This window comes from Sus scrofa, chromosome 8, assembly GCF_054392235.1.
Source record: "Sus scrofa isolate SSC_HxYL_T2T_F1_AM1 chromosome 8, Sscrofa_HxYL_maternal_Yorkshire_Landrace_v2.0, whole genome shotgun sequence".
Taxonomy (NCBI): Eukaryota; Metazoa; Chordata; class Mammalia; order Artiodactyla; family Suidae; genus Sus; species Sus scrofa.
The window spans coordinates 67,038,775-67,066,622 of NC_139390.1; the positions used below are offsets into that span (position 1 = coordinate 67,038,775).

The window sequence follows — 27,848 nt, forward strand, 5'->3', positions numbered from 1 at the left end:
TTCCAATCATCAAATTTTATCAGCTCTTGTTCTAAAGAGTCGATGGATTCTATAAATCTGGAAAATATTGGCCCTTCAGTAGTGTGCCAGGAAACATGATTTTTAACTATAAGTCTTAATAAATAAAAGATGTCAATTTGTTGCCATTATTTTATGGACCTTGACATGTTTCTGACCAAAACCACAATTTTTATTGATTACAAGATAAAAGATATTAAGAAATATAGATTTCTCTTTATATAGATATTTTGTCATTTACTTTATCTTACCTATTTAATGTTTCAACTTATCAAAAAATCATAAGAAAAATATTAACGAAGTTCAGTTTTAGAACATATATCTCTTAATGAATTTTCATGAACATTTCACGTATGATTTTATGTCTTTTATTTCTTTATGGTCAAATGATTATCTTTAGTGAGACCCCTGCTGTTACTGAGTGGACTTTGTGACACTGAAAATATAATATATTTATGATTTGAATTTGAATTTCTCATGTCATCCAGAGAATGCTGGCTTTCTATATTAATGTTCATTTGGATCTGGATATACCCTCTTTCATGAGAATGTAAAGATTCATAGCATTTACTAAGCTGAAAGAAATCTTAGCATGAAACATTGTATAAACTGAAGCTTTCTAAGTGTAAATGTTAGAGATCACTTCAGAAAGAGGCAGTGACTCCTTCTTCTTTGTATTTCTACTTAGTATATGAACACTTAAGAGGAAAGCTGTGTTTGTGTTTTCCCTATAGGTTCTTTTTGAGGTCAGAAGGTCAATACCCAGCTGTAAATGTAACAGAAAATATTTATATAATACTTTTGTATATGAAAATTTTGTGTATTTGAGTATTTTTCTGTGTACAAAATAAAAGTTCCAAGCCCTTTTATTTAATGCTGGCAACAGCCCTATGAACAAAGTTCTGTATTTATCTGCATTTTGCACTTTACTTGGAGGAATGTAAGGTTCAGAGAAGTTGAATAATTAGCCCAGGGTTGCAGCATTAGTAAAATGCTCAGCTAGCATCCAAACTCAGGCAGGCTGATTGACGAATTCATGCATTCGGTCGTTATGATGGACTATCTTTCATATATTAATATTAATAAATAATCATACAGTGATCTTATTTGCTTCCAACATGATTCTGAAACTTTATATCTTATTTGCATGGAACTTACCAATTCAGTTTCATAAAATGAGTAGAGATACTAAATTTTAATAAGTTTGTAGCTATCTGTATACACTAGGATAATTCATCATTGTCTCATAATTGATACTCCTAATTTCTTTCATATATGCTAGTTATTTGACCAGATTATATTGTCATAAAAATCTGTATAACATTGAGTTGTGGAGATAATATAATTAAAGTTTTATTAGCCATTGATTTAATATTTATTTATCCTGATTTATTATACTCAATTCTGCCTAATTTCAGACTTACCCAGTTCATCAGCAGTGTGAAATCTGTGATTAAAAATTTAATATTGGTGTATGCTCTCAAATCTGCAGGATTATTAGGAGGACATCGAGGCATGGGAATGAAAATGTTTATAGTATATTCAGAGCCATTTACTTTATTTATTTGGTTCATTTCATTCTCCTCAATATTTGAATAGGAACAAAATATGGAAATATAGTTTTTAGTAGTAATACTTCATAAAATCCATAGTTGAAATAGAATTACCTTCTCTGTTTATAATTTTTATGTTTGTGTGTTGTGATTTTCATTTTTTCATTTTTTTTTTTTGTCTTTTTGCTATTTCTTTGGGGCCACTCCCACGGCATATGGAGGTTCCCAGGCTAGGGGGTCGAATCGGAGCTATAGCCACTAGCCTACACCAGAGCCACAGCAACGCGGGATCCGAGCCGCGTCTGCAGCCGACACCACAGCTCACGGCAACGCTGGATCGTTAACCCACTGAGCAAGGGCAGGGACCGAACCCGCAACCTCATGGTTCCTAGTCGGATTCGTTAACCACTGCGCCACGACGGGAACTCCGATTTTCATTTTTTCAAAGAATTTTCATTATCTTTAATACTTGGCAATTTAAGCATATGACCATGATGAAACATTATTTATATTTTACTGAAAAATACTGAATTACATTCTAGATGATTTTTCCTTTTAATCTACCTATAGTAAGGTTAAAAAAGAAAGAGAGGATTGATTTATAATTATATAATTCTAGGATAGTATAGTCCAATTAATATAAAATACTCTTGGAAGAAATATAAAGCAATCAGGATTTCTATCATGTGTTACCAACTAATTGAGCATTTTCAATACAGTGAGGTATAAACATAATCTGTTTAGATTTTCCTCTGATTATTACTCTTCTAACTATGCTAACTTAAATATCCCTAAATCACTTGGTAACGGATATCTTGATGCTGTCTTAGATTTTGCTACTTTGCCAATCTATTCTGGTTATTAAATGTCTAACCAAGTTAAATCTCGAATAATATCCCATTTAAAACATCCTTACTCCATTGGCTAGGGGGGTGGCTTATACAAATAAAGGTGATTCTTTCCTTCCTTGTCACACTGCTTTATGTATCTGATGAACATTGCAGTCCTAAAAGACCATGTCTTTACTCTTCCAGTGTTAAGAACTGAGGATCCCTGAATTGGTAGTATGGAAAGCAGTACCTCATAGATCACTTCTAAGTGAAGTCTATTTCTTGGGTTGCTAGAATATGGGTACTGAATCCTCATCCTCATTTTGAGAGCTTCATATCGATTGAGGGGCAACAAGGAAATCCCACTAACAAACAGACACATAAGTATTTATTATCTTTTTATCTTCAATGAAAAATGAAGAATGCTTTTATCTTGAGAAGCTCACTTGCATTACCTTTATCATTCCTATAGTAACCCAAACAAAATCCAAGGGGAAAAGTCTTTATTCCTTTGATATAATTAGTTTTATATTTGAGAAAGTAAATTCAGCTCCCTACTGAACCTGGAAATACTAGAATGCTAACCAGAATACACACACACACACACACACACACACACACACACACACACACACACACGATACACACACATGATCATTCTCCTTCTCACTGTTAAATATACAGTTCACTCAACAATACAAATTAGCTAATTCTCCAATAATTTCAAAGGGTCCCAGAATGTATTAATCTTGAAGTTGATGAGATCAACAATTCTGCCTAAGCCATTTATTTTCCTTTTAACTGTTGTGACGTAACCAATGACCGGATCTTTTAGCTTGGGGATTAAATTAGCAAATATGTCTCTGATCACTTCATCTTCCTTCACACTAAACCTTACCCATTCCACTCTTTGAAAAAATTTCTACACTATCTAATATAATAAAAGGGAAAGCTTTAAACTTTTAAAGAATTAATCTTTATATCTTGAATTTTAGATATTTCCTTCAAAAATTTTTTTTCAGAAAACAGCATTCTATTTGAACTAAGTCAGAGAAAGAATATCCTATAACTAACTTGATTAATTCGTACTGTTTCTGTCCATTTATTCTCTGCCTATACTGATGCTCTGTATTATGAGTATTTATATCATAGCATTAATTTATAAGTCAATGTTTGATTAAGAAATCTTCCCGAATATGTATTTTGAGATAAGCTTCTTTGAGGCTAGATTTTAATCACCCTTTTGTGTGCTTTAGAATTGTTATAGAATATATAAACATATATGTAATTATCATCAATCTATACAGAGGCCCCTGAAAATTCTGATCTTTATTGTAATGATCATTTTTAAAGATAATTTTGGCATTAATATTTAAAATTTTCAATTTTGGATAGAGGAGTAAAATGATTAAATGTATGACAAAAATATATTTGCTAAAGAAAGGAGCCTTTTTTTTTCTTATTTGTGCCTTGAAAATTGTTTGTACAATATATATGACTTCATTTTCAATGTCACCACTTGTAAATTGTAAGATAACCTGTAAGTTACTATTAACATCTGCCAAGAACATCTTAAGCCTTTGTGTCCATATTTTCATAAAACCTTAAAATAACTGCAGTAAAATTATTTTAGTTGTACCTCCTGGAATGAGGTTTTTGTTTTTTTTTTATTGGACTTTAATTGGTAAATCAGAATGAAAATTATCTAGCTTTAGAAACTAGATCTGTAGATGTTTTATAGAGATAAAAAAATGAATCAATAGCATATAGCTTTGCCACTGTACATGATGGCAACATTATCATTAATTTAATTTAGATTTGATGGAGAGACATTCTAAGACTAGATTCTCTAGGCCAATAGAGTATCTGACAAAATGATGAAAGGCGCTGACGTATTATAGATAATCTTTAGTGATCTTTAGATTATGAACCATTGTATATAATTCATGTCATTCTAGAGGTAAAAGTAACGAAAAGTTCTTTGTCATTATCATGAATTTCTATATTGAATGTGAACTGGGAGTTCTTATAGCTAAAATATACAAATTAAATGTTTTAGTAATTATTGCACAGGCTAAGCCATGGTAAAAAAAAAAAAAAAATTACTCTAAAATACAGTGGCTCCACATCAATAAACAGCTTTCATTTCTGGGTCTGAGGCTCTGCTGTCACTCTCTTAAAGCAAAAGAGAAGGAAAACATGGTAAAGGGAAGCCAAATTCCAATCCTTTAATTGGCAAAACCCAGCAATGTCACAGTTCACGTCCTGTCACGTTTCAGTGGACACTACTTAAACACATGGCTACAGCTAATTCTAAGTAAAGCTGGAATTGCGACCATTGTTACTGAGTAGAGCAAGTGGCTGATCCCCACAATTGCCACCTGAAACTTCTGAGTTGCACCCTGATACCTCTCTTTTTGGGTATTTCTCATTAAAAGCAATTATCTTACTCTATCAGTTGTAGTCCAAGTTTTGTATTTTATTTTTCAAACTTCTAGATACAATTTTGTAGAGCATTTTTGCATGTATTCCTACATGCTAACCTCTGTAACTTCCTTTACCTGACATAGTATTATACAAATTAGAGTCATTCCAATCATGCATTTGGCATCACAGGTGGAATATGCTGATGCAATGGGAATGCATATACTGGAATAGATATGTTATTATGTTCTATAACTTTTCAATGCTAATATAATTTTTAAGCACAGGATTTTCTTCCTAGGCACAGTTTACAGCTGTTAAATATGGTCAATTCTTAGAAATTCTTCCTCTTTATCTCTTCACATATCCATGACATTATTCAAATATCTCTTGGGATTCCATTTCCTGGCTTAGAACTCTCTGGCTATCCTAGTCCAGCACCATCCAATTGACCGTTCTGTGAAGAAAGAAATATTCTAGACCTGTACTGTCCAGTATGGCAGCTACTGAAGCTTTTGAGTATCTGTCATGTAACTAGTGTGATGAAGGAACTGAATTTTATATTTTATTTCATTTTAATGAATTTAAATTTAAATAAACCCATGTGGCCAGTAGTTTCCACATTAGACAGCACTGTTAGCTACTCCTTGCTCCATCTACAAACTTATTTCCATCACATCTATTTTATAGTGTAATATTACTCTTGGAACATCCTCAAATGAATTTCTGTTCAGTATTTATAATTTGGCATTTTATTCTTTGGGTGAGAAATTCTGTATTTTCAGTGTTAAAATAGTCTAACAATAACTATGTAATAGGTGTGGAACACAATATATCAGGCAGTACTCTGAGCACTCAGTATACAGTTTTCATTTTATTATCACAAGAAACTTACATTGTAATTATCACCATTTTAAAGATGTACAAACTGACGCAACCACAGGCTAATTAATTTTTGCTTAAGATCAAATAGCTAGTAAGTGACAAAGCTAGCAAGTAAACCTCAAGCAAACTAGCTTCAAATCAGGGCTTTCTTTCTCCTCTGTACCCTTTCATTACCCCAGAGAGTGAGGTTTTTAAACAAAAGGTCTCTTTGTTCAAAATGCATCACAGTTGGGGCCTTTCTAAGAGCTTTCTTGCATGTGCATATTATTAGAAACTATTGCCTCTGGCAAGAGGTAAGAGAAAAAGAGGACACAGTTTTATCTTTCTGTCCTATCACAATTCACTGAGCAGCAACTATGTAAAAAATCCATGATCCAAAACATCCCCTAACTTATCTTTACTAATGTGGCATGGGGAGTATTGTATGAGAATGACATTAAATAAATTAGTAAATATAAGTGATAATTGAACAGGTGCTGTCTGTTTGCTCCTATTACTACAAAAGATTATTCAAAAGATTTTTTTTTTCCCTCAGTGTACTACCAGAAAGAATTTTCAAGTAGTCAGGTTTATTATTTTCAAAAGGCTATAATGTTCAGATTTAACTCAGGTCAATCATCTGTGAGTTAAATTACTTAGAAGTGTACTGTCCATAATTAAGTAATCTTACCTACTAATATTATAGAATAAGGAGACCTTTAGGTGACATGAAATCTGTCATTTTAAGTATGCCCCCAAGCCTTTTCCAGATTGCTCATAAGATTTCTCATTCTCTAGAGAAATGTGATCTCTTAGAAATAAATGTCTCTGTCAAGTCACAGGTAATATGAGCACATGATGAAAAAATGGAATTTTTTAGTCTCATAAGGGATATTGCAGTATTGTAAAATTGATTTTATTCCTTGTTATTTAAGTTCTCATAGTCATTTTAGGATTGACTTTCTAGATATAAAAGGAAGGTTATGATGCTTTTTAGGGAGGTGGGGGACAGAGGCCTTTGGGGACCAAGAATATTTTTCATATGAAATTCTTTGTCATAAAATGCTAATGTTGGTGTTCTTGTCTTTATGTCTATGCATTCTTTAGCTATGAGGATAACAGACCCTTCATCAAGTAAGAATGACCTGAATGGCTGATAAATTCCATTTATCAGTGTGGTCCCATGAACCAGCTGTCAGATCAGTACTGAAAAATCATTAGAGCTTCTGTCATTCACATTGAGGCAGAAGAGCAAACTGTGCAGGAAAATAATCAGGCCTCTAACTTCTATGCAGAGTAATATGCTGCAGGTGTATTGCCACAAAAATTCTGCTTCACCTCTTTTAATTGGATATCACCTGAATTCAGTGCCACAGTAATAGCAACTTTATGTGGTACAGACTTGTTTTGCTTTTAATAGCTTTCTCCTTTCATTGTGATGTGTTCCTCTGTGCCGCATATGCCCTCATTTCTGTTGTTTGTTTGGACATCATTCATCGAAAATTATTTTATGATTTAGTGTTGTATCTTCAAATGATCTTATGGGTGTGAAACTACCCAGGTGCAATTGACATTAATGAATTTTTTTTGGGTAAATATCCAAAAAGGGGGAAAAAATACCTCCTTCAAAAATTAAATTTTACATATGCAAAATCATCTCTTTCAAGCTTGACATGTCAGTTGATTATTGATCTAATTGCTTATGAACATATCTTTTAAATTTCTGAAACAAAGCTGCAAGTCTGTACTAATGTAATAAGAATAAGCACAGATGTTAATATTTCCCTTTAAACATTTAAAAAGTACGTGTCCTGCAACAATAAACTCTAGATTGGCAACGTCTAGGTGATCTTGCTATAGACTTTCAGTTTGTTCTTCTGGTGAAGAGTCCTTTGTTTTCATTTATCCAATACCATTTCACTTCTTCATGCTCTCGCTTATTTATTTTTCTTTAGAAATTGGGCTCATCACTGTTTTATATCATTAACACTTGGGCCCATCATGTGTTTTCTAGTGGATAATAGCTGACTTGTGTATTTTATCCTATCACTTCAGTTCTAAATCTGAGTAGCAATTTTGCCTTGATTTAATAATGGCTATTCTTCCCATTTTTCCTTTTTCCAATATCTGAAAGTTCTCATGTTTCAGAATCTGCTTTTAGACTAAAATATTAACATCTAAGATGTTTTCTAATTCGTATAAGCAAACATGACACATACAATGACAGACTTTCTTTAGGGATTCATTATTCTCCAATAAGCAATGTTTTAAATAAAGCACATTAAATTTAATGGACATTTACATCTAAAATATAGTGGCTGATGGTTGTAGAAAGAAAATGGTAACGATTTGAGTTTAATTTTCATAAGACTTCGATAATATTTGACTACTTTGGGACATGTTTTTCTTAAGATATAGTTCTCTCTGAAAGAATTTATTAAACCCAGCTTTAGAGTATAGTAAACAAGTGTGATTTTTTTCCCCCTTACTTTTGCAAAGTTTTAATCCCCATAAACATTTATTCCTTAGACAGTGTAAATAGAAGATAATAGTCTGCTGAAAAGAAATACTAGTTTACCCTGTTCATGGAAGGTGTACTGAGGAAAGAAAGGGTGTGTTCATAGGAGTATAGAGATCCGGACCGGCTTGTTCCTATTCCATATACTTAGGAGTTGAGAAGATTCCATTTTCAATTATTGAATTCCCATCTATTGGAAAGCTTCATTGAATGTTGATAGTAAATACATAACACATAACCACAAATATATGGACTTTTGTCACTCATTTATTACTACTGTGAATGGCAGCTTGGAGGAAACTAAGGGGATGGAGTGAGTGAGAATTTGTCTTCCATTCTGGACTACTTCGTTCATACCTCCCCATCCCATTCTCAGCTTCATTTCCTCCCTTGAGTTTACAGACACACCAAAGACAGGAAGATGCCCTGAGCCTTTAGGCTTCTTTTCAACAAAGCTGCCAATGACCTGATTTCCAAAGTCTAGTCCAGTGTATCCCAGAAGACAGCAAACCAAGAGGTTGAAAGAGTAGATGGTGATCTAGAGGAGAACTTTTTTCCTAGCTACTTTATCTCACATTTTTTCTGCTTAACTACGGAAGCAGACAGATAGAACTTTTAAAATGTATATATGTGTTCCATATACTGGTTCCTTCTGTTTTTATCAGTAAACACTACATTTTTATGGAAAAAGAGGAAATTTGGAAAAATGGGGCAAAAGAGTATCAGATGAAGCACTAATGGAAAGAGTCCAATTCAACAAATGTTATCATACCAATGAGACCAGTGGAGACTAACACAGCCTTATAAACTTTCTCCCTTGCCATTCACCATAATTACATCTCCATATCATTTGCATATGTGCTGCAAATACATGAATAATTTAATAGTACAAATCTGCTTTTGCTTAAATGAATTGTTGTGTTCATAACATTTTCATTCATGTGTATATCCTCAAGCTTGAAAACTTGTAAGTTCCCATAAAATCTAAAGTACTGGTACCACCTGTCTTACATTTTCTGTCAATAAAACTTACTGTAACATTTTTTTTTCCAGTGTCAGTATTGTTGATATAATATGACTGTGGCAATTAAGGACAAATGATTTAATAAGCCTTGATTTTCTCTTCTCTCTGCAGGTCATGGGTTATAGGTGCAATAGCTCTTCTCTGCCTATTAGGATTGACCTGGGCCTTTGGACTCATGTATATTAATGAAAGCACAGTCATCATGGCGTATCTCTTCACCATTTTCAATTCTCTACAGGGAATGTTTATATTCATTTTCCACTGTGTCCTACAAAAGAAGGTAAGCTAGACGTCTGTTCAAGTGTAAATGGCATACATTCTGTGATAGCAAAGTACCCATAACATACATCATTCTTGATATTTTTGCCTGTAAGACATGTGTATTGCTTCATTTGCTTCATTTTTATAATAGTAAAGACAAAACAGACATAAAATGCAAGCATAAATCATCAAAATATTTTGATTTGGACAATGTATAAAAATTATATTCTTCTAGATTTGACCTTATAGACTTTGATATTTTTATTGGTAGGCATATGGAATTTGTATACTAGGGAGTAGCTTTTCTAACATGTTATGGAGGCATGGAATATATGTATGTAGGTATATACATATATGGTGTGGCATAGGAAAATTTTTTCCTCTTTTTTAAAAACTAGTTTGTATATACTAGAAAATATAAATGTCTAAATATTTTGTCATTCTTTTAATTCTTACTCTTTAATAATAATAGTTCTTTAATTATTAGTCTTTTAATGAATAGTGGAATATTTACTAAAAGTTTCTGTACTTTTCTTTAAAAGCATCTTTTATAAAATCTATGTTTTGATGATTAGAATGCAGTGTTTAATTTTTATATTGGTCTGTTGTGATTTTTCACATTCTACAGGAACCTAAAATATTCATTTTCAAAGTAAATTTTAGCAACTAGACACTTATATTGCTTTTTTTTTGAGTCTCAAGATTGATTTTTTTCATCTTACACTTTTTAATTCTATTAAAAATATGGTCTTTATAGTTCTGATCAGATAGACTCCTGAGCCAAGTCTAGGCCTCAATCCTGGTTCCTCTACTTAAAGGCTTATGTGAATTTGGGCCATTTAATTAACCTTTATATGCCCCAGTTTCCTCGTGTGTAAAATGGAGGTAATAAAAATAATTATGAGATATTAAGAAATGACTCTGAAAATGAAATGACAAAATAGATTATTTTTCTAAAAAACAGTAAGATCTTTTATTCTTTGGAAAGTAAAATAAAGATTAAACATATCTATCTCTAAATTTTTGGCTTGAGAGACTAATGGAACCAAAAATAAAAGTTGAGAGTGATGTCCACTTGTCAAGTTAAATCCAGTTTTACTCTGTTTCAGTTTTATGTGGTGGTAGGTATTAAAAATGTGTTGACATGATCTTAAATACAGGCTAGAATAATAGTGATGACTCAGGCCCTGAGTGTGGGTTACAGAAAAGAAAAGAGATTATGATGTTAGAATGGATGGATTATAATCTAATGGATTAAAATTAGTTTAGAAAAGAGGTATGTTGGAATGGATGAATCTTCCCAAATAATGCATACACACACCCCAAATACTAGCCACTTAACTCAGCAAATGTTTATTTTTTTACTCATGGCCCAATTGATGGAGGTACCTCACGGGGGACACAGGCCAAGGAAGGCTCAACTAGCCTCACTGTTAAATTTTCATAGTCACCTGGGCTGTTGACATCCAGCTGTCTGAGAAAGGATCTTGTGTAAAAGGTCTGGAAGTGGTTCCCATCCCCCCTGCTCATTTTTCATCAGAGAGGACACAACCAGTGGTACCACTGAGGCTGCAGGGGTAACTGGGAAACACAGTATACTATTTTTATCCCAGGAAGATGAGGAATTGGATATTACCAACAGCCAGAAGTCTACTACACTCTATGAGTGGAAAGAGCAGGAGACATGGGAGTGATGAGTAAGAATGGAAATGGAAGGAAAGAGCTGTCTGAGGAGAAGAATGAAGAGAAATACACTGAATTAAAGATGGGGGAAAGGTCCAGAATTAGATAGTGGTCAGTATTGTAAAACACTTCAGAGAAGTCAGAGACTAAACACATGCAAAGATTTTTGATCTTGGTAGAAGAAAGCCATAACTGATTGTCAAGAGAAATAGGTGGAAAGATGGGAGGAAAATCAGGAGATTAGGGAAAAAGGTAGCTTTTGTCTATGTAAAAAGGGAATATTGGGCCATCATAGTTATACTAATGTCTTCAAATATAGTGAACCAGATTGATCAGTTATTTTATATATTACCTAGAAATTGGACTAACAAAATTTTAAATTTTAATCTGAATATTGAAATTTTCTACAGAACAAAAAGATTTTTTTTTTTTTTTGCTTTATGCATGGATTGTTTTGATTGGGATTACTTTGACTGGGATTATCTATTTTTCCCAAGAGTTTTCACAATTATTATTTTTATTTTCTTACAAATACACATCATTGTATTTGATATCCAGGTAGAGAAACTGAACCTCAGGATCCAAAGACAAGTCTAGAGTTTTTGGGATATTGAACATATTGAACTGAAAGAGAAATTTTTAAAATATATGTCATCGAGCTCGATTTTGTGATTAATTAGAATAGAGTTGAGGGCCACATTTGTCCAGCTGCCTTTAATTTTTATAGTCACTCAGCCAAGGATGGTTTTTACATTTTTAAATAGACATATTTAAAATTTTAAATAAGTCATACACATTATCTTTAGTTTTGCCTCTTGGTTCACAAAACTGGAAAAAGTGACTACCTAGCCCTTCATAAAGATAAGCACTAGGCCCTGATTTAGAAGCTTACTTTTGTGATTAATAACTGGTAATAAGCATATTATACTTCATCCATTCTGTGTTTTGAATCTTTAATTTTGGTGGCATTTTTCTTGAGTGTCAAAAATTGGCCCAACATCAGAGAATATAGAAGACATGAAATTATCATTCACTTTTCCTTTTTTCTCCAAAAAAAAAAAAAAAAAAGAGAGAGATAACTTCCTTTAAAATTATAGAAGTGGTCTTAGGAGATTTTTCTTTTACTCTTTTTTTTTCTTTTAAATTGAGTTATAATTGAGATGTAACAGTGTATAAATTTAAGCTATACAGTGTATTGATTAGATTCAGGTATATTGTTCAGGGATTAACAATCCTAGTGTTAGAAACTTTCAAGGATAGGATAAAGTATTGTTAACTAAAATCATCATTATATATATTAGATCCCTACTTACTCATCTTATGACCAGAAGTTTGTACCCTTTGATCAACATCTCCCTGTTTCCCCCACCCTTCAGCCTCTGGTAACCTCCAATTTAATCTGTTTCTATGAGTTTGGCTTTTTTAGATTTCCCATATAAATGATACCATACAGCATTCGTCTTTCTCTGACTTATTTCACTGAGCATAATGCTCTCAAGGTCCATCCAGTGTTGTTGCAAATGGCAGAATTTCCTTCATTCTTGTGGCTGAATAATATTCCATTATATATATGTACCATGTCTTGTATCCATTTATTCATTAATGGACACTTAGATTTCTTCCAAATCTTGGCTATTGCGAATAATGCTGCAGTGACTATGGGAGTGCAGATATTTTCAACATCCTGATTTCTTTATTTCCTTTGGATCTATACCCAGAAGTGGGATCGCTGAATCATATGATAGTTCTATTTTTAGTTTTGTGAGGAACCTCTATACTGTTTTCCATAAAGGCTGTCTTCTTTACCTTCCCACCAACAGCGCACAGACTCTCTTTTCTCCATATCCCCATCAATATGTATCTCTTGTCTTCTTGATGATAACTATTCCTTTTTTTTTTGTTTTACCTTTCCTAGGGCCGCACCCGCGGCATGTGGAGGCTCCCAGGCTAGGGGTCTAATCGGAGCTGTAGCCACAGGCCTACGCCAGAGCCACGGCAACGCGGGATCCTTAATCCACTGAGCAAGGCCAGAGATCAAATCCGCAACCTCTTGGTTCCTAGTTGGATTCGTTAACCATTGAGCCAGGACGGGAACTCCAATGATAACTATTCTAATAGATGTGAAATGATATCTTGTTATTTTGATTTGCACTTTTCTAATTAGCTATATTGAGCATCTTTTCATGTTAGCCATTTGTATGTCTTAGAAAAAAAAGTCTAGGAGTTCCCATCGTGGTGCAGTGGTTAACGAATCCGACTAGGAACCATAAGGTTGCGGGTTTGATCCCTGCCCTTGCTCGGTGGGTTAAGGATCTGGCGTTGCCGTGAGCTGTGGTGTAGGTTGCAGACACAGCTCGGATCTCACGTTGCTATGGCTGTGGCCTAGGCCTGTGGCTATAGCTCCGATCTGACCCCTAGCCTGGGAACCTCCATATGCCACGGGAGCGGCTCAAGAAAACACAAAAAGATTTAAAAAAAAAAGTCTATTAATTTCTTTTGTACATTTTTAAATTGGATTTGTTGCCATTTTTTTTTTTTTTTTGGTTTTGAGTTGTATGAGTTCTTTGTATATTCTTGCTGTTAGCTCCTTAACAGATAAATAATTTGCAAATACTTTCATTTTGTAGATTTCCGTTTAATTCTGTCGTTTCTTTTGCTATGCACAAGCTTTTTAGTTTGAGGTAGTACAACGTTACTTTTGCTTTTGTTGCTTCTGCTTTCAATGTTATATCGAAAAAATTATTGCCAGACCAGTGTCCAGGAGCTATTCCTCTCTGTTCTCTTTTAGGAGTTTTGTGATTTCAGGTCTTAATGTTTTGTCTTCAACTTATTTTTGTTAAATGTTGTGGGTGATATAAGATAGGAGTTCAATTTCGTTCTTATGCATGTGTTTATCCAGCTTTCTAACACCATTTATGAAAGAGATTGTCTTTTTCCCATTAAATTTTCATGGCTTCCTTATCGAATTTTAGTTGACTGTATATGGAATGGTTTATTTCTGGGCCTTTAATCCATTTCATTGTCTATGTGTCTTACTATGCCAATTCTACACTGTTTTGATTACTATAGCTTTGTAGTAGAGCATGAAATCAGGAAACATGATACTTGCATCTCTGTTCTTGCTCAGAACTGCTTTGGCTATTTGATGTCTTTCATGGTTCTGTACAAATTTTTGGAATTTTTTTCTATATCTGTGAATAATGTCATTGGAATGCTTATAAAGATTACATTGAATCTATAGATAGCAGTGGATCTTATGGACATTTTAACAATCCTCTTTTTTGTAGGTGATTTTCCTTAAGCCATTGAATTTCAATAATATGCTCATGTTAATGTAGATGTTCCTACATTTGATTATAGAAATATGAAATATTTCATTTTTGAGATAATTTTTTATTTGTTAATTGATTCAGCTCCTTAACAAAAATCACACTTGGAGTTGTCAGTCTTTTTCTGAATGTGTGTTGTGTGATTGAGTCACAAGTATCCCTCCAATGGTGACATTAAAGTTGTCATTTTCTTTTCTTGTGTACTCAATTATGTGATACATCGCAGAAAGTTTAATAATTATTTTATTTCTAATCACTCTACAACCATATTCCATTGGTCAAGTATATTTTCTTTCCCATTTTTATATATTCTAGAACAACCTCTTGTTGAAATAAGATATTCCAACTGACTAGGATAAGTTGGAATATCATGAGACATAGTGGATTAGAATATGCAAATGATTAAGCAATCAAATAAATTTTATTGTAATCTAAAGAAAAATATCTCATGGACGTCTCCATGTTATTTTGCTTCCTTCTTTTTAAAACACGTTATTTACCATTTCAAATTTAATCATAAAAAAATGAAATCCATAATGATTCAGTAATATTGCTAAATGTGGTACTTGGTATCACTAGATATCTTGATTTACTGGTTGTTTATATAATCAGTTCAGAACAGTTAACTTTTGTTAGTAAACGTGAATAGTCCGTGATGAATTCCTGTGGCGTATACAATATCACAGTATGTCAGTATCAATACCCACTGCCTTTGTAAGTAAGAGGAATGGGAGTGGTTCACTTTCTCTCCTTTCTCTTTGTCTCTCTCTCATACTTTCTCTTTGTCTTTCTATCTCTTTATCTCTCAGTCTCTCTTTGCCTCTCTCTTTCTCCCAAAATATTTGTTTAGATTTAAATCACTTCATTATGAAACACTTTCTCTTCTAAGAAGGAAAATATCACTTGTTGAGTATATTAGAAAAAAAAAGGTGATATAGTTGATAATCAAAGTTTAGGTTCTTGGAGATGCTTCATAAATTCAGTACAAATTACTCAACTATAAATGAGAGTACTTACCTTTGGGTGGAGATTATTTTAAGCTTCCTCAAATTTTAATTAAATGTCCTAATTGTTTCCAGAGACAGAGAAGATAATCAATAGATTACTAATAATTTTAATAATAATTATGCCTTCTGTTGATCTTATATTAATATTATAAATGTGGCATCTTAATAAGAGCTTTCTGATCATAGAGCATCCATAGGATTTGGATTTTTTTCACACAAGCCACATGGCTTAACCTTTTTAGTCTTTCAGTTTAATTTCATTGCTGAACCTTTTCAGTGATCTTATCCATAAAATGTAAATAATGATTATTAATTATTTTCCAGAATCATTTTGAGGGAGGAGCCTACCATAGTTCCTAGGAAATACCAATTAAAAAGTAGAAGCTTATTCATCTCACTCTCCCAAACTCACACACATCTTGGACACATGCACAAGTCTGGGCATAGACTTATTTCTTTTAAAAAATAAACAAAAGTATGAATTGGCCTCTAAAGAGTGAATAAAAATAATTATTTATAATTATTGATAAATGTAACATAAAATAGATGGGTTGGAAAACAGATTAATATAATTTAAATACATTAACATATAATTTTGTATTACTAATCAGAGAATGGCTTCAGAGGTTAGTACATCATGCCTCCCTCTTTTGTTCACACTGAATGCCTTTTTTTCTCTTGTCTATCCTTTTCTTTCAACTTCATCCTCTAAACTGACAAATTCCAACCTGTCATTCGAAGCCCTCTTCTCTGAGAAGCCTCCCTGGGTCTTCCCACCTCCTTCCAGTAGGTGCTGGTCCTCCAAGCTTTGAGTCACCTGACTCTATCTCATTGTTCCTATCACATAATAAACACTCAATGGATATGAGTTTCTTCAGCCAAATCCGAATATAGTTAATCTCTGACTGCTGTGTCTTTGAAGAATGAACTTCATTATTTTTTATTTATTTATTTATTTATTTTGTCTTTTTGCTATTTCTTGGGCCGCTCCCGCGGCATATGGAGGTTCCCAGGCTAGGGGTCTAATCTGAGCTGCAGCCACCGGCCTACGCCAGAGCTACAGCAACGTGGGATCCGAGCCCCGTCTGCAACCTACACTGCAGCTCACGGCAACGCCGGATCATTAACCCACTGAGCAAGGGCAGGGACTGAACCCGCAACCTCATGGTTCCTAGTCGGATTCGTTAACCACTGCGCCACGATGGGAACTCCTGAACTTCATTCTTAGTTCATTAAGATACAATGTTTATAATTTTAATGTTATCATTCACACTTTTTCTTTACCTTTAATTCTAAATAGCACTTCTCAAAAAAGCATACTTATTAACTTTGTTTGAAATAACATTGTGTTGTCACAAATTCTGGACCCTATGAACTCATGTGAAATCATAAAGTCCTAGGAATAACAATGTATATTTGAATGTTAAGTCAGTAAATTGTCCTACAATGTGTTTTTAGTTGATGAACAAATGGTGGGCAATTATTTTTCTTGATTGTTCTGTTTATTTTTGTATGTCTTATTTGATTAAATAAGAAGTTATATAATTTTTTTAAACATGATCAAATTTTCCCCAAAATTGTTGCTGTATTTTCCTCTTTGAAAATGTCAGCTAAAATTTTTTTATCTCCTTTTATCCTATGATTTTTATACTATAATCAGGATTAAGAATTTAATTACAGAAGTTCCCATTGTGGCTTGTGGAAACAAATCCAACTAGTATCCATGAGGACTCAGGTTTCATTCCTGGCCTCATTCAATGGGTTAAGGATCCTGTATTGCCGTGAGCTGTGGTGTAGGTCTCAGAGGCGGCTCAGACCCCGCGTTGCTGTGGCTGTGGTGTAGGCCGACAGCTGTAGCTCTGATTTGACTCCTAGCCTGGGAACCTTTACATGCCACCGGTGTGGCCCTAAAAGACAAAAAAAAATTTTTTTTGAATTTTATATTCTTAAAGTTGAAAATATGATCTCTTTTAAGAGAAATAAACTTCAAAGAAATATACATTTTAAAAATATGCTTAGCCCAACACACTTTTTTTTATTCTGTCTTTATAATATTCTGTCTCTTCTCTTTCTCCCTCTCCTTTCTCTATCCCGTCTTCTCTCTAACTTCCTCACTAGACCTCTTCCTAAAGAACAGTTACACCAATAAGCTACTTCATATCAAATCTATGAAGCTAAAAATAATGTCCTGAGGAGTCTTAAGCTTTTGTTTTTTCAACTAAGAGACTGTCTCGTTCTGGTGTGGTTAGACATGTGCATACTTGTATGTTTTTTAAAAGGCTCCAGTTATGCAAAATTTCAGTCTTAACACTATGAATATTATTTTATATTGTAAAAAATATATAAAGTGTATGCTAAATAGGCTTTCTTGTATCTGTAGGGCAAACAATATTATATTAATTATCTAAAAATAAAACACATATATTTTATGTTTTCTAGCAGAAATGAATTACTTGCTAACAGAAATCAATATTTTTGGCCAGGTACGGAAAGAGTATGGGAAGTGCCTGCGAACGCACTGTTGTAGTGGCAAAAGTACAGAGAGTTCCATTGGCTCAGGGAAAACGTCTGGTTCTCGAACTCCTGGGCGCTACTCCACAGGCTCACAGGTAAACAATATTTATTAATTAAAATGAAATATCTTTTACCTAGATTCTGTTAGGAATCGCTATCCCTTGTTGATGAGATCTATTCTCTCTCCCAAGAATTTAACACCAAAAAATTGGTTTATTTATTTTTTTTGGTAATGACAGAAGTTTAAGCAAACAAATTACAAAAAAATTTGAAATTTAGGGTCTAAGTGTGTTTTATGATAATTAATGATTTCAGATTGTTCCTAGTTGAATGAGTAATAGAAGGTGAGGGAAGGATTTGAGCACTTCCCCCAAAATTCTAAGACAGTACTATTATATAATATATATATTAAGAAAGTAATATTGTATATATAATTGAGTTAGTTACTTTTAATTAGTATAATAATTAATAATTATTAGTATAATAATTATAATTAATATACTAATAATTATATGATTGCTGGTTATCATATAGTGAAATATTTACTTATTAATAGGTATGTTTAGTAAAATCAGTTATAGCTCATACCATATCAAATGCTGGTAAGCCAAGGAGCAATTCGGGGCAGTGAAGAATCGACCATAATAACATCATTGATTTAACTGTCCTAAGTGCTACTCCATCAGTCCAGCACTAAATATCATCCCTCACCAAGGAAATTTTAAACTTTTAAGTAACCTGTCATCCATTTTTCTCAGATCACAGTGTCAGTCCGAAGACGATTATATAGAAAGTGCAGCAACTCTAGGATGCTAAAATAAGTAGTCAAATAAAAGGCATATGTGGGTCCTGCCTGAATGAGTTTGGGTTCTGACTAGCAGACTGATGTTTTTAAGATTGCGCAGTTAGGTGGGAAGAACAATGATTATTTTCCAGTGTTGTTAATTGAAATTTTCTAAAGAAGACTTGAATTTAAATTCCTAAAAAAATTATAAATCAATAACTTAGATTTTTTACTCTTTTAGCTCAAAGTATAATCTATTTTTAAAAGTTTGGTAATTTTATACATAAAATAAAAGATCATTTCATTTGTTCTATGATTCATTCCTAATTGGCTTTTAAATTTTATAGGTGAAATTCCCCTAAACAGTTCCATCCATGTGCTCAGGAAATTAAATATCCTTATAACCTTTAAAATAATTTTCAAATCTAATATATCTTATTCTCTCAAACACACTCACTGTCAGACTGGACAGCTATACACACCTAACTAGCACTTGAAAAACTCTTACAAATCAAAGACAGTGAACAAAGTTGCAGAAACACTTTCCTCACACTAAAGGAGTTCTCTTTTATCTTACAAATAAAATAAAACCACATTTCTAATAGCAATCTAATATTTTCAACTAAAAATTTTAAAACTACCATATAACTGTCCATCCTATCAGACCCTCTTAACACTTCAGTTAACAACCACAAATTATCATAATGATCATCAAACTTATTCCTACATAAAATGTGCAATTATTAATAATTCGAATTTATTTTACTATTTCTATGCCTGAGTAATAGAGGTTGCAAGGTTGTAAATTAGGAGGAACAAATGTAACAAGTTGGGCAGACTAAGATTTCTGAGTTTTGGACTACTAAATTTGCCAGTTAGGAATCTGAACTTTCACTTAAGGGTGGGGACACACCTGGATTAAGCTTCCAGCATGACCTCCTGGTAATCCATTCCTTTATTTTTGACCTGATAATCCTTGCCTCTCTTTTTGTGACATTCTTTTCCACAATTTTCAGATTGAAATTGCTGTATGTCATTTAACTTGATTTGTTTCTGCATAACTTTCATAAAGCCAAGCTCTTCAACTATAATTGCATAGTCATTTTATTGACATATGCCCTTAATAATATTTGGGAGTTTCATTTATTATGTTAAAACAGAGTTTTGCAATGTATAGCATTACTTTTAAGCTACAAGATAGGGCAATAAGCTTAATAAAATAACCATAAACTTGGTAGACCTTGCTTTAAATTTTAGCCTTGCTATGTACAAGCTGTAACAGAAAACAAGTTATTAAATTTCACTGACCCAGAATTCCCATTTTGGCTCAGCAGGTTAAGAACCTGACTAGTATCTATGAGGATGAGGGCTTGATCCCTGGCCTTGTTCAGTGAATTAAATGTCCTGGTGCCACAGACTGGGCTCTGGTATTGCTGTGGCTGTGGTGTAGGCCTGCAGCTGCAGCTCTGATTTAACCCCTAGCAAGGAAACTTCCATATGCAGAAAGTGCAACCCTAAAAAAAGAAAAGGACAAAAAAAAAAAAAAATTCCGTTGATCCTCAGTTGTTTCATATGTAAAGTGGTGGTAATAATACTGATTTCTTATGTTGTTAGAAAGATTGAGCTAATATATACAAAACACAACAAACTGTACATGCTCAATAAATTGGAGTGGCTACCACTTAACTATTGTGTCATTATTACAGAATATAATTTCAGATATGTATTTTAAGCTGTGCCATTTTTTTCACTTTTATAGTTATAGAACCACGATTGTAATATTGGGCGAAAATCTTACATTGTTTTCTTATACTTAATATAATACTAACTCTGATTAACTATGCAATCAAACCCTGCATAAAGTGATAGTTACTTAAATCCAGTCTGTTTAGGTAAAAGTAATAAATATTTCCTATTAACTGTGAACTTCCATGAGCAAAATCTAAAACACTCACTGATATTAAGGTAAAATTCCAGGTGTATAGATGCCTTTTTCATATTAGAGAACTTTTAAAATAACAATTCTTATATTTTTGTTGTTGTTGTTGCAAAATATTGAGTTTCTCTTACAAAATGCCTAGCAGTCCTCTAAGCTATGGTGACAAACTGGTTAAAAGACAAATAACTTTCATTCTAGTTGTAAAAGGCAGGCAATTCATCAATAAACAAACCAACAGGGAGGATCAGATTATGAGAGCTGGTAAAGAACCCAATATGGTGGTATGACACAGAAAGTCCAGGTGGTTCGTGGTTTAAGGGCTAGACAAAGGCTCCTTGGGCAGATGACAGGCAGAGCACATTCAGGGAAAGAAAATTACAGGTGAGAGAACATCCAATACAAACCACTACGATGGGTGAGAACTTGGAGATTTGGGAGTAGGAAGAATGTCATTAGCCAAAGTGGTAAAAGAGTGAATTGGAGATGAAGTCAAAGAGGCTTGAGTCAGATCCTGAGGTATGTGTAAGAGTATAGAAGTTTAGATTTTATTTTGATTACTTTAGAAAGCCAATGGGATCATTTAGAAAAGGAAGTGACAGGAAATCATCCATATGTACTAAAGATCATGTGGCTACTATGTAGGCGATGGAAGGGTGTGATTGGCAAGACTGAGAAGTAAAAATCCTCTCCACCTGTTGATCCCCATACCTGCTTCCTAGTACTCATCACTTATAAAAGGTTGGCAATACCCATCATCACACAAACATGTATTCACAGAGATGTACATAGGATTGGTGTGTGTGTATTTATAAAAACTGTGGACTGGAGTTCCTGTTGTGGCACAGCGGAAACGAATCTGACTAGTGGCCGTGAGGATGTGGGTTCAATCCCTGGCCTCTATTAGCGGGTTAAGGATCTGGCATTGCCATGAGCTGTGGTGTAGGTCATAGATAAAGCTTGGATCCTGTATTGCTGTGGCTCTGGTATAGGACAGCAGCTGTAGCTCTGATTTGACCCCTAGCCTGGGAACCTCCATATGCCACAGATGCAGCCTTGAAAAACAAACAAACAAAAAAAAACCTTGGACTGAAGTAATTTCCTTTCCACTTTGACTTTCCATTAATTGTTCGATTATCTTTTATTTGCCTTACTGATTTTGTAGATGTATTTACTTTTGTTATAGAATGTTTGAAACATAAAAGAATATATGCTGCATATATTAAATTGAGAGGCATAGTAATAAAATCACCATCCAACTTAGGAAATAGAATATTTTCCACATGTTTTCCCTTCTTGAATCTACTATGCCTCCCTACCAGAGACAAGCTCCTAACTTTTGTTCATTTCCTTGATTTATTCTCACAGTTTCTTCATCTCCAGAAAAGATGTTGTTTACTTATTGTAGGTGGTCTTCTGTGACTTGCTTCTTTCACTCTTATGTTCTAAGACTTGTCCTGGTTCATTTAAGAGTTAGCTCTGTGGCCGATACTACATACTTTTCCTCTGCCTGCAATACTCTCTTGTTTTCTCCTTTTCCTCTCCAAACAGCTCACTATGCTATACGTATTCATTATTTGCTGTAGATAGTGAGTTCATATCCCAGATAAGAAGCCAGATAACTGGACTCAAATATCGATTAGGCCACTTATTAGGACTGTGATATTGGATGTGTTAATTAGCCTCTAAACCTCAGTTTTATAATGAACAAGAGTGCCTACTTCAGGGAACTCTTGGGAGGTTTCCAACGAGTCAGTACATGAAAATTCACAGAGGAAATAACATAGAAATTGTTATTTCGATTTCATAATTAAAACATTTAAATACTGTATTTATGTATATACAGATAATAATTACCCTGTACCAGGCATTATTTCAGGTGTGTAATACATCAAAGGACAAAAAAAAGGACAAAATTTCTACTTTTCTAGAGCCTTACACCTAATATAGGCATTGGACATTAAATATAAATTTAAGAAGTATATTATAATATAACATGTCATATTATAGAAGATGGCAATCGCTTAGTGGTGGAAATTGCAGAGTTGGGTGGATGGAATACAATTCTAAATAGAGTAATCAAGCTGGTCTCTTTAAGGAGAGGATATTTGAGTGAAAATTTAAAGAGATGAAAGAATTATCTATACAGATATCAAGGCACGTAACCTTCTAGGCAAAAGAAATAATTGTAGCAAACCTAAGGCAGAAGCACACTTGGCATGTTAAGGACCAACAAAGAACAGGCGTGGCCAGCCCAGGGAGGGGAGCCTAACAGAAGATGGTAACAGGAGATAGTGAGGGCAGCTCAAATGAATGTCATCTAACAACCAACATAAATTCCGTCAACTCTCAGTGGAGGTGTAACTTCTTCAGTACAGTGTCCTCAGATTTCCTAGACAAGGACGTATCCTCTTTTTACGTGCACTTAAAAGTTATTTTAATTATGTAGTAAACATTAACAAAAGCACACAAAATATAGATGTATGGCACTGTGCTTTTTTAACCATCCTAAAATCAAATATTGGAATATGGAGAGTACCTCGGAAACCCTTTGAATCCTCCTCAAATGTTTACCTCAAAACACAATTACCACTGTAACTTTTAAAGGTAGTTTTTATTTTGCATGTATTTTAATACTTATTTACATGAAATTATCCTGTACACCTCTTTTATGTCTTGCTTCTTGGGCATCTGCGTTGCTGCAAGAGGCTATGTTGCTTTTTTCTTTTCATTGCTGTATATTATTCTATAATTTATTTGTCCTTTGATAGGCAGTGGCATTTGTTCACAGTTTTCAGCTATAATAAACAATGCTTCTGTGGAGATTTGAGGGCACATTGTACTTCTGCATTTATTTCTGTTAATTTATATTTGATTAATCTGCCACGTACTAGTCTAGCAACTCCATGAAGCAAAGATGTTTGACTGCCTTTCCCCTTTGTATTTTCTAGGTTATTATTTGGCATGAAGTAGAGGGTAATTAATATTTTAAATTAATTAGCTAATAAAGCAAGTGTGAGAGATTTATTCCCAGTATTTCAGTTTAGAGTTTTGAATAGAAACATTTTTCAAATGCAGGATTTACTGAACCAGTTTTCTAATTGTACTTTTATTAGTGTGTTTGTATGTATATGTTTGCTAACCTATATAACAATGTAGAGAACAGTTCCAAGGAATAAACATGTCCCAAGATTCATAAAACTAGTTGTGTAATATTTTAAGATTAGGTACCCATCAAGTAGCTCAAATATGTTTGGAACATAGGCCATCTGTGAGCTTGGTTTCACCATTAGTATTAGTAATAGTTCTTGTAACTTTTTCATCCTCAGAAAAGCTTCTGAAAATATTGTTTCCTGCTCACAAGATTATTAATACTTTCTTGATCCCTAACTCAATAAAATAGCAGAAAAAAAAACCTCAGAGAAAAATTAACCCCCCCCCCATGGAAAAATATGTGGTGCTTTCTTGAATTGTAAGATACTTAGGAAATTGAATTTTAGATGTATATAATAATGTAAGAATTTTCAGTTCTCTGTAAAACTTTCTACTGTGAAGAAATGAATAAAGGTAAATTGACTTCCTTTATCTCCTTCAAAAGAAACAAAAAGTCAAGATAGTATGTAACTTGTAAATTAAAATGTAGATTACATTGATCTTCTTACTAAATTTATGGAAAATGCTGTTTAGTAGCATTTTAATAATACTCCATGTTTTTTTGTTGCCAAACTATTTCTTCTTGCAAGATTCTGAAATCTTAAGTATACATTTTGTTAATAAAACTTGCAATTTAATGCATATTTAACTATCCAGTTCCCATAAAAGTTACAATTAAAAAATGTCTTACCCTAGAAATCAAGTTATTAAATTCTATCTAGAGTACACTTCTGTATATCTGCATGTTTAAATTGATATTGTGCATTCAATTTATTCCTTTTAAATAGTTATAATTATTTCTAGTATGGGCAATTTTTTTTCTTTTTTTAAAAATTTCTTTATATATATATATATTTTTTCTACTGGACAGCATGGTATAGCAATTAAGAATACACTTAATAAGAACCAATTATTGTCATTAATTTAGTTTTTGATGTTTCCATGCTACTGTACTACAAGCATGTAAAAGTTGTATATTTGCCATATGCCAGAAATATAGATCTCATATAACTATAACAAAAACAAAAAAGAGGTATTTGTGTGAAAATTCACTGCGTAGTGAGTTCATTTCTTTTTTTCCTTTTCCCTCTTCCAGAGCCGAATTCGTAGAATGTGGAATGACACGGTCCGAAAGCAGTCAGAGTCTTCCTTCATTACTGGAGATATAAACAGTTCAGCATCACTCAACAGAGGTAATTAGAAATGTTTTTTATATTTACTCTTTTTGTGGTTACCTGAAGAAGTTCTTAAATGCATTGCTTTATTTGCAGCTTTTGGATCTTGTTCCATATGATAGGAATATTGCAAGGCTATAAAGCCTGGCTGAGTGTAGCAGTGTGTTCCATTATTCATAAGCCTTTTTTTTTTTTTTTTAATGCTAAATTTTCAGGAAATCTTTTCAAAAGGAAGTTAAAAAACAAGAAACTTCTTTTCTCTCGTCATCTGCCACTGCTATAAACTGGTGAGCTGTCAGGCCTCATTGCAAGCAGTGAAAATGGGCAATTATGTGGCTGTATAGTCAGCTAAGCATCATAGAGTTCCACATTGTCCCAGGATAGAGCAATTTCAAAGTCTTTGTGGAAGTAAAATTATACTGTCTAATACATACGTAAGGCAACCTGTGTATTTGGGGAAAAATCCCATCTAATCTTAACATCAAAAAGATTTGTCCAGGTAATTTTGAATGTTTAAAGATATGGAGAAAAAACCCACTATATATGTATTATATATATGTATATACATACATATACATATGTATGTATATAAATGATTTTTTTTTTTTGGTGTCTAATATGCTTTTGGTTAAAATGCTCCTGGGGCATCATTTAGTTTTTGAAAATGAAGTTCCCTTAATCAACTATTTTGTTTGTGGTCGATTTTTTTTTTTTTTTATTCTCTCTCTCTCTTTCCCCACTGCTGTGTATGTGCATGTGTGTTTGTGTGTGTGATTGGAATTAAATTGACTGCAGTAAAAATGAGTAGATATAATGTTTGTGGAGAACTAAAGTACACTATAGTCAGGGCTGGGAATTCTTTATAGTTTTATCTGGGAAGTGGTATTTGCATGAGCGTATTTTAATTGCACTGTCCTAAGAGAGACAATTTTGATGCATATGTTCAACAGTTATTTTTGTAATCAACATTGTTATTTTTTCTTAACTCCAAACTAGAATTATTTGTTTTCAACCTGTCTGTCAGATTTTTGTTATATTAAATGCTACTTAGAAACCAATAATTTAATAATTATGGCTTATGATTAAAAGAGATTCAGATGCTGGGGCTCTTAGTTAACTTTTACTCAAGTAAGTTTCATTTTATTGATGTAAAAGAAGTTACAACAGGTAGTGTTCAAGTTGAATTTGATAGAGGGATTCATCCATGTTATATGTAATCTTGATTGATTTCCTTAAGTTATTTGTGCCAGTGATAACTGCACCCTAATGATGATATTAAATTTTCTACAATGCTTTTGCTTAAGTTAGAATAGTGAGTGCAAACATTCCTCCAAGTAAGAAGATACATTAAAATAAAACAATCACCCTCTTGTGTTTTGTTTCATTTCCAGTTTATTTTATATAATATCTCTCAAGAATTCCTCTCTTTCTCTTTTTTTAAGTTTAGTTTTAATAGTTACTTTGTGAAAATTTATTTAAATATGGATACTCAACTCTTTTGTGGCAGCAACTGGCACATATTAAAATGAGTATGGCAAAGCCTTTTTTAAATGGCTTTACACCCAAGCTTTCACCAAAGAAAATGGTGAAACTTATTATGATTAGCTAATTATGTTTACAGTTTGTTGCCATACTCTCAACTTTTTGACATACTTTCTAATTAATAGTGGACAAATTACTTACAAATGCGTCCAAAATTTAGGAAGTAATTTATATTCATAATGACGTTTTCTTTTTTTCTTTAAATAATGTATAGAAATAATACATAGGAAATTTACAGTTTGTTACTAGAAAGAAAACTATTCTATTAATAGGATTTATTGTATCTTGCATCTGATGATTACAGAAACCATAGAATAAGTATTGTTGAAACAAAAGATGAGATAATAGGATTTTAACAAGGCACTATTTATTTTCCTACTGTGAAGATGGATTAAAAAATGTAAAATAACTATTTGGTTTGCCATTATGGCCAAAATTTATGAAAAGAGAGTAAGTTGTGTAGTTGTATTAAAGATTATTTCAAATGAAGTTTTCATGACCTTGATTTTAAGTTCAGTTATGTTGTTAAGCATTACTATGTGCCTTTTTAGCTCTTTCTCAAAAATTTCATCACCTTGGAATATATGCTATGTGGATGACTAGGTCAATTTGAAATATGTTTAAAGAAAATAGTAATATTTTATATTGTCTGATCATATATTTAAATCCATTTTTAAAATCTTTAGCTTTAAAATCTGTTTCTTAAAGTTATTGAAGAAAGGGTATAAAATTTCTTGTGACATCCAATAAGTTACCTTAATTATGGCTTTGGGAGGGTGTTAAGTTGAATTTGTGATTTGAAGCATGTCTGTGTTGTGGTCTTTTCCTTAAGGAGATGTATTCTTCCTGCACTCAGTGACTTTGGTGGTGGGTACAGCATAAAGTCCTCCTCATCGTCTACATTAATTTCCTGGTCCCCCAAGTCCGAAGCTCCTGGTTTTACTCTCATCTCATCATTTTTTATCTTCAACGAGTGCAGTACTTTAAAATTTTATTTCTTCATATTATATCTCTGAAGCTAGTCTTTAACTTCCTTCTTTAATCTTGTCTTATTTCCCAGGGTCCTATCTTCCCTGCATTCAGACGTGTGTATCATATTTAGGTAGGTGGCATCCAAGATTAACCTTTCTGGAGAAACACTTCAGTCACCTCAGCAACATAATTATGCCCATTTATTATTCAAAAGATGATATCCTCTATTATTAAAATAAAAACTTTAGGCCCTGCATCTTT

General features: G+C 33.1%; 1 protein-coding gene across 50 annotated transcripts in view; it reads left to right on the plus strand.

Moving 5' to 3' along the window:
• ADGRL3 (adhesion G protein-coupled receptor L3) overlaps positions 1-27,848 on the plus strand; it is an 812,688-nt gene that overhangs the window by 754,636 nt on the left and 30,204 nt on the right. For 26 of the 50 annotated variants that reach the window (XM_084972348.1, XM_084972359.1, XM_084972373.1 and 23 more), the window contains 4 exons: positions 6,797-6,823; positions 9,343-9,511; positions 17,995-18,120; positions 24,995-25,091. In XM_084972348.1, coding sequence (XP_084828474.1) covers positions 6,797-6,823; positions 9,343-9,511; positions 17,995-18,120; positions 24,995-25,091 — 419 coding nt within the window. The remainder of the gene's footprint in view (positions 1-6,796; positions 6,824-9,342; positions 9,512-17,994; positions 18,121-24,994; positions 25,092-27,848) is intronic. The other 24 variants (XM_084972370.1, XM_084972365.1, XM_084972381.1 and 21 more) reach the window with 1 other exon arrangement.